Source organism: Tenrec ecaudatus, chromosome 4 (assembly GCF_050624435.1).
Source record: "Tenrec ecaudatus isolate mTenEca1 chromosome 4, mTenEca1.hap1, whole genome shotgun sequence".
Lineage (NCBI taxonomy): Eukaryota > Metazoa > Chordata > Mammalia > Afrosoricida > Tenrecidae > Tenrec > Tenrec ecaudatus.
This window is the reverse complement of record NC_134533.1, coordinates 154,039,731-154,053,771: the sequence shown is the minus strand read 5'-3', so window position 1 is coordinate 154,053,771 and position 14,041 is coordinate 154,039,731. Positions and strand designations below refer to the sequence as shown.

Sequence of the window (14,041 nt, the reverse complement as noted above, 5' to 3'; positions counted from 1 at the left end):
TTCCGTCTTGGAAGTCCTGTGTCACATTGCTAGGACTTGGAATCAACTCAATGGTCATGGAAAGACTCGTGAAGAAAGGGCGTGGCTGAAGGGAATTCCGTTTATTAAACTCTTGCTCTGGGGCTGACAGCAAGTCAAGTCCTTTCATACACCTGGCTTCTTTTAATCCTTATAGTACCTCTGTGACATAAATTGAATTAAGCCCATTCTACAGATGAGCAAAGATACAGGAGAAAGTGGGGAGCTGGGGTAAAACGAGTAGAACAAAGGGAAGATTCTACTGGCACTGTGGCGCTTGTTTTGTTTCCCCCCAACTTTGGGATCAATACACACACATTGACACTTTCTAAATGCAGAGCAAAAGAGGGTTATAAGACATGATATGCGCTCACCCTTACCTTCAAAGACACGCACACAAAAGTCTGAGAATTCTATTTCCATGTCTATAAATAAAGTTTTATGGGAATGCGGTCATTCTCCCTAGCTAACGTATGGTCCAAATCTGCTTTCACACGACGAGAGCAAAGTTCAGTAGTTACCACAGAGACGGACAGATGTGGCCTCCGATCCTGAACTATTCCCTGTCCGGCTCACTAGAGGAAGAGCGTGTGTGGCACACGGTAGACGGGTCAGCCTGCTGGCCCCAGGCCAGGGGTCTGAGCCCACCGGGTGCTCTGTGGGAGAGGAAGTCTGCTTGCATGAAGATTTCTGTCAAAGAGAGACTCTTGGCCACCGTGTGGGACAATTCTACTCTGCACTGTGGGCTCACTGTGGCTCAGAATCGACTCAAAGGCAGTCCATTTGGTTGGGGGGGGGGGGGGTTGTTTGGTCTTGTTTTATTGTAGGAAAAGTCTGCTGCCTCCTGGGTTAGACCTCCTTGCTATATCCTTTTGAGGGCCTCTGGACTAAAGTTTGCCATTGCTGTTCGGTGTCCTGAATGGCTTCTGTCTCGAAGCAGCCTGAGAGGACAGAGTGGCACTGCCCCCGCCAGAGTCCAAGGCTGCAAGTCTTCCCAGGTCTTTTCCCACGAGGAGCAGCCGGTGGGTGTGAGCTGCCATTCTTTCAGATTACAGCTGTGGGCGTTACACGATTTCATGTCAACTTGAAGATGTATGAAAATGTGGGGGTGGAATCCAACCTGTCAATCAGGCCACAGCCAGATGGTGCCTCCTTGTGGGTGTGGCCTTTTCATAAGGTGGACCCTGGGAACCCCCTTCTCTCTTTCTCCCCCTTTACAGTCCTGCCTGCTGGAACTGGGCCACTGATCCTGAGAGCTGCCAGAGCCCTGCCATGTTTCCACCAACCTTGGATCCACAGGACTCTGCACCCACCAGCCTGTGATCTTCCTGCATTCTGCACATTGCATGTGGCTGCGTGAGTCTGAAGAGGGACTTGTGGACCAGTGTCAGACTTTTGGACTTGATTTGGACTGGGCTGGGATGCTTTCTTCATATATAATTGCTTCTTGATATAAAGCTCTTTCCTACACAGCTATGAGTATCAGTGAATTTATTTCTCTAGTCAACCCGGCCTAACAGCACCCAAGCCCTTACCCACGGTGCCACCAGTTATCCTTTATAAAATTGCTTCACAGTTGAATGCTTGCTGCAACCTGATTCAGTCTAGATATGCTTTTATGCTTGGCTCCCAAAAAGTATATGCTAACCTTGACCCTTTTTTTTGTTGTTGCTATTTCTTTATTAGCTTCATTGTCGCATAGCTAATCAGGAGGGAAAAAAATATTAAAAACAACATTGCAGGTTTAAGACCATACTTTCTGAAACTATTGTTAGTAATTCTGGTACAGTTCAGAAAAAAATGCATGTTTTTTGTTTGTTTTTTTAATTAAATACTCTTATTGGGGGTTTTTATATCTCCCATCACAATCCATACTTTCAATAACCTTGACTTCTTGATCAAAGTAGTTTTTATCATCATCTGGCCCAGAGGTCAATGCTATATAAAGGAAACCATGAACTGTCAGCCTGTAAGAAATAACTGAAAATCAAAACCCAAACCTGTGGACAGTGAGTCGAGTCTCACTCGTAGGAACCATGGGCTTTCTGAGGCTGTGAGTCTCTAGAGGAGCAGACGGACACACCTTTCTCCCATGGAACAGCCTTTGGGTTCGAACTGACAACTTTGCAGTTAGCATCCGAGTGCCTACCCACTGCGCCACCAGGGCTTCTTTGCAAATGACTGAGGGTTTCTCCTTTATAGTCACCAGCAAATGAAGCCATACAAAACTTCTATCTTGCCTGAAAACTCTAAGCTAACAGAAGAATCTACACAGCAACTTGGCACATTTGACACCACATTCAAACAAGTTCCTCCACTTTCTGTTGAGTTGATCTGTGTGTTTTCATATTTACCAGGGTTTTTTTCCCCTCCCCTGGTCACCCTCAGTTAGAAGTAAAACCACATCTCCATGGAAACACAACATAATGCTCTCACAGATGATCGAGGGACTGAAGGCTGCAGCAGCATCTGACCAAATTAGGAGAGAACACAGTTTACATGGCTCTTCCAGACCGCTCACAGCTCTACCGCTCAACATAGAAACTCACACAGCTTGTAAATTACTGCACGCCTCTAGTCTTGCTTTTCCTTCTGGGAATATCCTACTTTATCTGTTTGAAAGCTTCAGCTGGAGAGGCTCCTGTCCTCCTTAAAATAATTCACCACAGCTCTTGAATAGGCAGGAAGGGAACCTCCATTTAGTGACCACCTACTGGATAGTTTCTTAACTGGCCCACTACCATATGCCGTGTGCATGTAGAAGCAGGGTTTAGGATTTGAGCTCTGGACTGGTTAATTCCAAAGTCAAGTCTCTTTCCCCTTGCACATGGAATAGTACCCCTTCAAAGACAAAGTTAGACAAAAAGTTAGAAAAGTCTCTTTCCCCTACTAAGCTAAACAAAGTCTTTTTTACATAATGGACCAACAAACAACATCATGATGAATAAAAAAGAGCAAAAAAAGTTGTACAAATCTCCTTGTATTTGGATCAATGCTCATGGAATTCAAGAGATCAAATGGCATATTGCATTGGGAAAACCTGCTGCACAAGACCCCTTTAAAGTGTTAAAGAGGAAAACCCAAAAATGGCATTGTGAGGGCTAAGGTATGCCTGACCCCAGCCAAGGTGTTTTCAGTCACCTCTTATGCATGTGAAGAAATGGACGTGAACAAGGAAAACAGAAGAACTGATGCATTTGAACTATGGCTCTGGCCAAGAATATGGAAAGTACCGCTAGCACAAACAAATCGGTCTTGGAAGAAGTACAGAGAGCGTGCTGCTTAGAAATGAGGATGATGAGACTCCAGCGCGAGTACTCTGGACATGTTGTCGAGAGAGACCAGTCCCTGGAGAAGAGCATCAGGCTTGGTCAGTGGAGGGACAGTGAAGGAGAGGAAGGCCTTCAATCAGATGTACAGACTCAGTGGCTGCAACAATCGGCTAAAAAATTACGATTGTGAGGATGGTGCAGGGCTGGGCAGGGTTTCCTTCTGTTGGGCTGCTATGAGTCAGAGCCGACTGCGTGGCACCTCACCATAACATTTATAAAAACCAGATCTGGTGAAGAGCCAAGTTGGGGAGAAATCAAAAAAGTCCCATTGCTCCCCTCAAAATCTCTCTTAGGGTTTAAAGAGGTCACTACATAACATAAATGATGAACAGGCTCAGCTACTAACCCCAAAATTAGCAGGTCTAATCCACCCAGGGGGACTTCAGAAGAAAGGCCTGGGGACCAGATCCTGGAAAAGAAATCAACCACTAAGAACCCTACGGTTTTGCTCTGACGCCCATAGGATCGTATGAGGCAGAATGGACGCATCAGCCATTGGTGTGTAATGCTTGAAAGAGGATGGCTAAAATCTAACTCATTATTAAAGTTAACTATCTTGGAGGGGAAACTAGACTAGTAAGCATTTACCGGTGAAAATTAGAAGCAGAGCTTGTTGGCGAAAAGAGTCGTGGAGAAGAGTATCAGGAAGGAGCGGCTGGGCATAGCAAAGCATCACAAAGCCAAAGCCTTGACTTTTGAGAGAAAGAAGGGTTCAAGCACAATTTATGATCACGCTACTCATCCCCTACCTTTTGTCCGACCTATACTCCCACGCCAACCACCACCACTGAGGGAGAAAGCCGTGAAAGAAAGTGAAGAGTGTGGTAGTTATGTAATTGTCAATTTGAGAGGATTAAGAGTGCATGGGGTGGAGTCTAGTCTGTCAATCAGGTCACAATCAATGAGGCCTCTGTGTGGGCATGGCCTTCTCCTGAGGCTTCTGGGAACTCCTGTACTTCCCCTTGGAGGCAGGAGACACACTCTCTCTCTCTGCTCACTCCCTGGAAGACACTGCAGCTGACAAGACACATGGAACTACCAAGTGCCCTGAGCTGGAGGAGCCCCATGGAGACCACTGCCAGCGCTGAGATGCTTACAATGCCACTGGATCCACAAGACTTCCCACCCACTGGCTTGTGATCTTCCTGCATTCGAAGACATTGTATGTGTTGTGTGAGTCTGAAGAGTACTTTATAGATTGGTATCGGACATATAGGCTAATATCAGACTTATGGACTTGATCTGGGCTGGGATGTTTTCTTAATGTACAATTACTCTTTATATAAAGTTCTTTCTTATACACATATGAGTGGCTATGGATTTGTTTCTCTAGTCTACCTGGACTAACACAAAGAGGCAGAGCCACAAGAAGCCTGCTTCTAATGGGAAAACAGGTTCAGGGGAGAAGACGGGTGTGGAATTTCAGCATCTCCTCAGGCATCCTCATGCAGGGAGGCACATATGAGGATTCTCCTGGAACGTGTTAGAGTCCCCTTCAAAATGGTCCTGGGGGCACCTGTCCTGTGCTGTTGAGTTGATTCCAGTCCACAGCCACCCACGTGTGCAGAGCAGAATTGCCCCCATCAAGTTCTACAGAAGCAAACTGCCACACCTTCTGTCCTGGAGAGCCTCTGGGTGGGCTCAGTTAGCAACCAGGCAATTCGCCATCGGAGCCAGTGGAGCCCCTAGCCTGTCCTGGTCCCGACAACCCTAGAAAAGTCCCAGCCCCTGAGTCGAGAGTCCTTATTAGATCAAGAGGACGTGTCACACGCTGGGCCCTCCAGAGAGGGCCATGCTGCTGTACATTGTTCCAGAGATACAATGAGTGGATAGATTAGAGCAGTAGCTACAGGCACTGAAACCGACCTTTCTGTTGAGGAGGAAATGAAATCGTTGGGGATTTCTTGCACGTGGGGAACGACCTTACCCTGTCTGCAAAGCAGACGTGTCGAACTTGTGTCAGGACAGCTGTCCTTTACAAATGAGAACGCATTTTTGCAGTTCTCAGGTCCTGTTCAATGGCTTTTGTCCACTGCCCTGATGTTCCTAACCATGCACGGTTGTCAAGGAAGCACCTCCACAGGTGCTGCCGGATGACTTAGTTAAGCAAGGGCATCTCCCACAGAATGTTTACACAAATTGCCCTGAAAAAAAAAAAAGAATGCTTATTTCCCATCTCATAGCAATTTGTAAAGACTGCACGTCTACTCCCCCAGCTGGGGGTGGGCGGGGAGTTCTCCCCCTCCCACTCTTTCACAGAATAAATGATGGTAGTAGAAGGCCGGTGCACAACCAGCCATTTATCTCCGGCCGCGGTGATGGAAAATGCTGTCATGCCACGCACATGTCATTTCGTGAACGACTTCATTCATCATTCGCACACACCACGTGATTCGGCCTTAGTAGAACATTACAGCCCTGGGGGTATAGGCCGCCTTAAAGATTCCCACACTTAACTTACGAGTCCCCTCCAGAGATACGCAGTCCCCAGTCCTCATTGTGACCTGCCAAATCACCTACCTCCTCAAAGTCAAAGATCATCCCTACAGGCAGCCCCAGGGGAAGGCCTTCCACAGGTGAGTGCGTCGGATGTTTGTGTAATGCTCTGAGCAAAAGACGGTAAGCTGCCTTTAGCTAGAAAAAAACATGCAGCAACTCAGAAAGCAGACTAGCTGCATTCGGTTTCCTTTGTCCATATACTGTTTTCATTTGACATTTTAATCCTTATTTCTTTATGAGGCCCCAGGCTGTCACAATGTGATGACAACTGGCTGGAAACTTCGCGGGGCCGTGGGAATAATGGTCCGCCCACGGGCTCGGAAAGTCACAGCCTTGGGGATGCTGAGGGCAGGTCTACTCTGCACTGGGTGGGGGCGCCTGGAGTTGGCATTAAACGACAACCATCATCACTAGCAACAGTCTTTCACTCCAGCTGGATGAATCGCAGTGAACAAGTTACCTGTAAGCCATGCCCGTCTTCGCCTTCATGGTTTCCTGCAAGGAGACCCCATGGACACGTAAAAACTTCTCCAGATGTCTCCGTTCTGCCGCTCCGCTGGGCCTGGCAGACCAGCAGGCGGCCTGAGGCTGTGTTTGGGTCACTGCTACGTGCCGTCTACATTTCAGAGTCGATTCACTGGACTTGGGCAGGCCCAGCTTGGGGCTGGGGATGTCTGCGCAGGCAGGTTTATACAGGTGCATGGTTCCAAACTCCAAGGAAGCGAAGGGAATGTCACAGTCCTTAGCTGGAAGAATGGCAGTCGCTTGCTGTGACTAGCATGGGCTAACTGGCTTTGATGCGTCCCTGACGGCGATCCACTTGCTTCCTTCACTGCTCCTTCAGCCTTTGCGTGTGAACAGACTCCTGAGTCTCCACCAAAGCAAAGCGGAGCCTGGCAGAGACCAGTCCCTTTTCTTGTCCCTAAAAATTCTTCAAGATCAAGCCTAAGCAAGTATGCAGTCACCCCGGGGGAAACGGTACCATGGCTACTCAGTCTTCTCTGTCTTCCTATTTGGGTAAGAGGAAATGTTGTGGTAGGACAGACGCCAAAACTTCTGTTCTCACAAGGACCACGAGGCCTCGGGGGTGATTCACGAGTGTGCAGCAAGACCATTCTAAGCCACCCAGTATTTTGTAATCAAATAATATTTTATTCTAGTGACCATCAGATTCATTAGGGTATTTCTCAGATGCAGGAGATGGGAGGGAATAGAAAGCAAGGTCCCCTCACAAATAGCCCCCCACCCCTTCCTGGGTTCTGACAGGGGTGCCGACACAAGTCAGTAATGATTGGATAGCTTTCCTATACAATGAATCATGAAGGGGGCCTTTCCAAGCAAATGATACCACAGAAATCGTACATTCATACAGGAAGGGGGAATCACATTCTCTAAGTCTAATATTTAAAGAAGACATAACCCAAATGCTTCATGGGCTTACATGCAAAACTAGAAAACTTCTGGAGGAAAATGGATAGTCAAAAATCTTTGGGATCTAGGGCTAAGAATAAAAGCTCTTAGACTTGACCATGAGCTTAATACATAAAAAGAAAAAAAGCTCAAACATTTGCTCTGTAAAAGCCTCTGATAATATTTTTAAAGCATACTATAGAATTGGGAAAAAAATCTTTGCAGACCACATATCCAATAAGTACAACTCTCAAAGTTCAACAAGAAAAATAAAGCTCATCTGCTCTGGACACTCTCCCTCCCCCCGCCCCGCCCCCCACCCCCTGGCACACTCTCATTCCTCAGCATGCCTCTTGCAATTCAACTCCAAAGCCCACTTGACACCTACAACCATTGCAAGCCCTTTGTGACTTCTGCCATGTTCCTGTACCACCTGTCCTGTTGTTATTGGTTTGTCCTTTTAAATGAGATTGCGCCTTTGTCCCAAATAAATGTATTCAGTACGGAAATGTATTTTTCACACCACTATAAACAGAAAACCTTATACCTGGGACCTACAAATGAATGTAATAAAAATGAAGAATGTTGTTAAATTGAAACCGGACCCTCTTTGTGTCCAATGGCTCTGAACCAAATTTATCTTTTTTTCTGTTCTTGGGAGATTAACAAGTAAGTGTTGGAGAGGTATTGGAGATATTGTCACACCAGTCTGGTGTTTTCTTTTGTTAGGTAATCAGAACTGAGAGGAAATTGAAATCCAAGCATACCACCTTTCCAGTGTGAATCAACGTCGCTCAGTGCCCGTCTGCGTATTCCTTGTCCAGCGGTGATACTTGTACCTCCTAGGAAGCACACACTCAAAATGCACTCTCCCAGAGGCTTAGCCACCTCTTCCTGAAAATACCCACCTTCACTCCCCATCCCGACTATTGGCTCTTTGAGGGGAGGGAATAGAGCTGTCCTCCATAATCAGAAGCATGTCGACATTGCAGAACTATTAACGGTATTTTTGCATCCATTTTAGATCTCCTCCCTTTCCACTTTATTCCATTGTTATCCTTGCAGCCAAAGCTTTGAGCCCCACAGAGAGATGCATCTATTAGTTTGCTGTCTGTGGTACACATACAACATGTCATATGTGGTGTACATATATGTTGTAGGTGGTCATGTGTATTGCTATGACACTGGCAAAGGAGTCCTGGTGGCACTGTGGGTTAGACCTTAAGTTGCTAATCAAAAGGTCAGAAGATCAAACCCACCAGCAGCTCTGCAGGAGAAAGATAGTGTGTCTGTTCCCTTAAAGGTTTACGGTCTCAGAAACCCCATACCCGTCAGAGCAGGTTCAATGGCAGTAGGAGAATATGGGTGCAGGGAACACCACCATCAATATTTCAAACACCAGTAGGGGTTCACTTGGGTTTTATAAGAGCTTACTAGAATAGGAAGAAAAGCTTAGTAATCTTCTTCTGAAAATGGACCAATAGAAACCCTATGAATCACAACAAAATATTGTCCAATCTAATGCTGGGAGAGCAGCACCTAACAACAAAACAGTTCGTTCCTATGACCGTTAGTCCACGTTTTAACTAAAGGTAGTAAGATTTTTCAAAAACACTCACTGCCACTGAGTTGATGCCAACTCACAGTGACTCCGTAGAACAGGATAGAATCGCCCCTGTGAGTTTCCAGGGCTGTAGCCATTAACAGGAGTAGAAAGCCCCATCCTTCTCCCAGAGTAGCTGGTGGTTTTGAACTGCTGTCCATAGCCCAACCCATAATCACTAGTCTACCAGGGTTTCTAAGACTTTCTAGAAATTTTAAATACTACGCAACGAAAGCATCCGCATATCAGAGTCGGGAAAAGACAAGGCCCCATGGTGAGAGAGTTGCTCATAAACACCTTCTGCTCTTGGATGCAGGAGGCCATGGCTCATAGTAACTCACAAACTCAGCTCTGGTTGTGGGCAGGCTCTCCTCACAGCAGTTCAACCCCCATACTTATGTAAGACCGTGGGCAGGTCACGACGCTAATTTGTCTAGTTGATACAGACTTGGGTAATGGAAGAAGTATGAACCTAGGAAATCTAGAAATCACTAAACACTGAAATGGAAATCAGAAAGATCCGTATTCTAGGTGTTAGTGAACTGAAATGAACTGGTATTGAACATTTTGAGTCAGAAAATAATTTGATTTATTATGCTGGAAATAATACAATCTGGTGGAATGACATCGTATTCCTAGTCAAAAAGTGCATTTCCAGAGCTATCTTGAAGTACCATGCTGTCTGTAATAGGATCATGTCTATCCACACACAAGGAAATTCAATCAATACAATTATTATTCACATTGATACACCAACCACTAAAGCTAGTGATGAAGAAACTGAAGAATTCTATCAATGTCTTCAGTCTGGAGTTGGTCAAACATGTAATAAAGATGCATTGATAATTATTAGTAATTTGAATGTAAAAGTTGGAAACAAAGAAGGAATAGTAGTTGGAAAATATAGTCCACTAACAACCACAAATGATTAACTTTATGAGCACACATAAACACATTTACATAGAAAATATTTTAGGATATCTGCCATATAAATATTATGGTATTTAAATGGATATATTGGGGATTATATGGATAAGAAATCTATATTAAAAATTTCTCCCCTGAGCTGATTTAAAATTTTGCTTTGCAAGGCTAAGAAAGTATAACAACATGAAAACTACTTAAGAAAGAAATGGTTATAATATAGGCTATAAATATATTAAATGATTCAAGCCATTTTTCTGGGACTTTTCATAATAATAAAAACAACCTCCAGAGAGAAATTAAATATTAAATCTGTTTTTCACAAGATATGGAAATAAAGAGTGGGAGCTTTCATAAAGATACTTAGAGAAAAAAGCATCTGCATTCAAAAAATGTTTTAATATTTCAGAGAAAATACAAAAATTCTCAACAACAGAAAAAAGAAAACTAAAAAATCCCACAAACTGCTAATCTGCACTTGGACTTCTCCAGATGGAATTCACAGAAATCAAATTGGTTATATCTGTAGGAAGAGATGAGGACGTTCAATATTTTCTAGGCCTGATTCGCTTGACTGGCTAGGAACGCAGACCACAGATCAGAGCACATTTCCCTGTTCTGATTATTATTCTGAGTTGACTGCTTCCTGCTCTTCCCACTCTTGTCTGTGTGTCTGCTAGTGCTCAGCAGGGGCCACAGGGACAGATGAGCCATCCCCTGACTGAGCCTACCTTCCATCCAAAGCAACTTCCTCTCTCTCCCTTGTCCTTTCCCTTTCACCGTTGGCTGAGCTGCCTCTGGAGCTAACTGTGTGTGATGAATCCAGAGTTGACTATCCAAGTGGTCTCTCAACAAAACACATGGATGACACCTGGCCTTGCCTGGAGGGGTGCACAGTACAGGAGAAGATACCAGATCCCATGGCATGTAGTCGATTCCAACTGAAAACAACCCTCATGCAGTTTCTGAGCCTGTCAATCTGTATGGGAATAGACAGTCGCATCTTGCTCCTGCAGTGTCTGGTTGATGGTGGTGCCCCAAGCACTACCAGGGCTCCCAAGAGAGGAGGGTGTAGCTAGGCCTGGAGGACAGGTGGAGAATGAGCTAACATGAGGCAAGCGGTGAGACACCTACACCCACCTCAGAGGCTGGGAAAGGATGGGACTGGGAAAATCTCCAAGGAAGGCGCATCAACGATGAAGGAAAGAGGTGAGAGGAGTAAGGGAGGGAGGGCCTCTAAGACGGGAGCAATCGAGTACCCATGTTCTGATGCAGGCTCCCTCTGCCTGATGCCTAAAGACGTCACCTTCACCTGTTCTCAATTGAGCTCTGGCAGCACTATGGGTCAGCACTTGACCCTTAGTCTTAAGGTCAGTGGTTTGAACTCTCCCGCGGCTCCAACAGAGAAACACCTGAGGACCTGCTTGCCCAGCAGTGACTTTCTCAGCTGGGCCGCTGTGAGTCAGAAATCGACTCTGAACACTAAACACAGCACTAAACAACTGCCTGTGTAGTAGATACTCTCCCACTGTAACATGAAAACAATCTCCTCAAAGTATCATCTGCCATATCTCTAAAATTCCATGCACATAGGAGTCCCTGCGTGATGCAAAGAGTTAATCACTCAGTTACTAATGGAAAGGCTGGATGTTCAAATCTGCTCCAAGGCAGCGAGGAAAAAGGGTTGGCCATCTGATCAGGGAAGTTCACGGCCATTGAAAAGTCTGTGGGTGACAGTTCTACACTGAAACACATGGTGTCAGCAAGAGTCAGCATTGGCTCAGTGGCAATGGGGGACATAGTATAGCCTTGCGTTCAGGGGCAAAATACCCTTGCCAATGTCTAGGTGTCTGTCTCTTCTTTGTCCTGTAAAGGGCTCGTGAGAAGGACAAATCCTTGGGCTACAACTGGTGTTCTACAGCGGTCTCATGCTTAGTCGCATCCACAATCAGAAAGCAGCTTCTAATAGAATGCTGGTCCTGGAAGCAGAAGCTGCCCTCCCAGCTTTGAGTGTGACCCTCGTGCTCTTTCTGAAAAAGGTCCTCGGGCTGCTAAACTTGGCCAGTGGGACCCAGATCTGCCCGTGGGGCCCCAGATGCTTTGAACATGGCTGGTGGATTTGAAGAACAGGTATAGATTATGTCAGTTAGACACTCTTGGTAGAGGGGGAGTCAGACCTGTCACTCAAGGCACAGCCTAATGAATCATCTGGATGTCATAAGCCTTTTGGTATAAGAATGTGAGACACTGGCAACCCTCTCTCTCTCTTTGCCCCTCCGCCTGCCTGCTTACTGGGACTGCCAACAGCTATGAGAGCTGTTGGCACTCTGCCATGTTTCTTTTGACTTTGGATCCATTTGACTGTGTGCCCACTGGCCAAAGAGCTTCCTGTTTTCTGGTTCACCATTCTGTGTCACTAGCATGTGCCTACATGAGGCTGAAGGACTGTGGACTAGCATCAGACTTAAGGACTTGGGTTTGAACCAGGTTGGAAGTCTTTAGATAGATAGATAGATAGATAGATAGATAGATAGATAGATAGATAGATAGATAGATAACTTCTTGATATAAAGCTTTTCCTTACACATAGATGAGTGTCACTGGATTTGTTTCTCTAGATAACCCAGCCTAATACTATGGAAGAAATGGAAGGTAAGGTTGGAAGATGGGGTCTCAATCCCATTAGCTAGACTTTGGGCTCTCCTCTTAGGCAATGTTGAGTCATAGAAGGTTTGAGATCAGATGGTGCTATGGTCCTATGCTGTGGAGTCACCACTCAGGTAATATTGCTAGGATGTTGACTTCCTTCATCTCAGCCAGCAGCCATGGAGTGCGGTGGGGAAGAGCAGGAACTGTGGCATCAGGAAAACTGGGGTTGGAATCCTGCCCTTGCAGCGCACCTGTGATGATCCCTGGACTCTGTCTGAGTCTTAGTTTCTTCCTTGTGGGAAACAGAAAGATTTCTCCCAAGTTGTCTCCCCCAAATGTATCCCAAATGTGCTGCTTACTACACACGGCAAATGACTATACACTTGGAGGTCAACAGAATTAGGGCAGGGGTTCTTCTCCCTAGGGGTTCTCAGCCATCTAGAGCAAGCATCCACCACTGTTTATCTCACAACAAGTAGGACCCACTCCCTTCTGATAAGGATAGTAGTTGACTGTTTCCTAGTAGGAGACCCCTGAGAGGTCAAGCCCACCCAAGGGTGACCAAGGTTAGGCCACCATCATGAATCTAGGGTCCGCCCATCTTGTCACATGTATAGCTCTAGTGCCTCCCATTCCTATGTGCACACCCCTACCTCATCCCGTTCCTGCTACGCTTATACCTATTGTGCATCACCTTCCTATGATGTATATGCCTATTGTACTGCCCCTTCCTGTGACTTGTGGTTACCTGTAATCATGCCCCACTAAGTAGTTATAACCCTTGGTGAGTAATAAAGTTGGGCTCTCCTTCTCTCGCTCCCGGGCTATCCCCATGAGGACCACCAAGCGGGGCTGAGGTGAGCATGCTACCATGAATTGTGTCTGATTCCATTACTTCAATCTCCTACTTCTCATGCGCTCTATGACTTCACTATAATCTTTACTTAGTATCACCGTACAATTGCGCCTACCAGACCAGTGATAATTTGTTGGGGGCCCTCCTTTCCCCGGCACTTCCTCTGGAAATGAAGCTCATATATCCACCTGAGATAATGTTGTGATTATTAAGGAATGTTACCTTTGATGCACTTGACACAGAATAAACAACATAGTGATGTGGTTATCAGAGCGTCCGCATTGCACAACTCCAAGCATGGTAGTTTATGTGGATGGTGCCCCCTTGTGTTGGGGCAGCATACAGCTTTCATGGAAGACATAGATGTTCAACAAGCATAGCCTCACCCGAGAAGGAGGTGATTTGAGGGGGACTGTGATGCGTTGGGCTGAAATTTCTATGACTGGCGCTTTGAAACCACGAGCAGCACCACATGAAAAAGACTGGGCTTTCTACTTCCATAAACAGTGACAGTCTCAGAAACCACGGGTTGCTATGAGTCAGCATTGACTCAATGGCAGTGGGTTGAGTGAGCAACGTTAAGGGGGTTATGCCTGTAAAAGGGATGAAGATGTCTTTAGACACTACTTTCTCCTTTCTAAAGAGAAGTGGCAAATCATGTGGATAAGGTTGATGTGTTCTTCATCTAGCAAGAAATACTCCCATCATTCCTCAAGAGCAGGGGTCCTCAAACTTTTGAAACGGGGCCAG

The 14,041-nt window shown here is 45.8% G+C and overlaps 1 protein-coding gene across 3 annotated transcripts in view; it reads right to left on the bottom strand.

Moving 5' to 3' along the window:
• The window catches only part of KCNAB1 (potassium voltage-gated channel subfamily A regulatory beta subunit 1), a 460,831-nt gene that overhangs the window by 426,282 nt on the left and 20,508 nt on the right, over nucleotides 1-14,041 (bottom strand). Inside the window, exon 1 of one of the 3 annotated variants that reach the window (XM_075548869.1) lies at nucleotides 6,310-6,551. The exons of the other annotated variants lie outside the window; for them this stretch is intronic. Coding sequence (XP_075404984.1) covers nucleotides 6,310-6,551 — 242 coding nt within the window. Of the gene's footprint in view, nucleotides 1-6,309; nucleotides 6,552-14,041 lie in introns of those variants that run through there. 3 annotated transcript variants of the gene reach the window in all.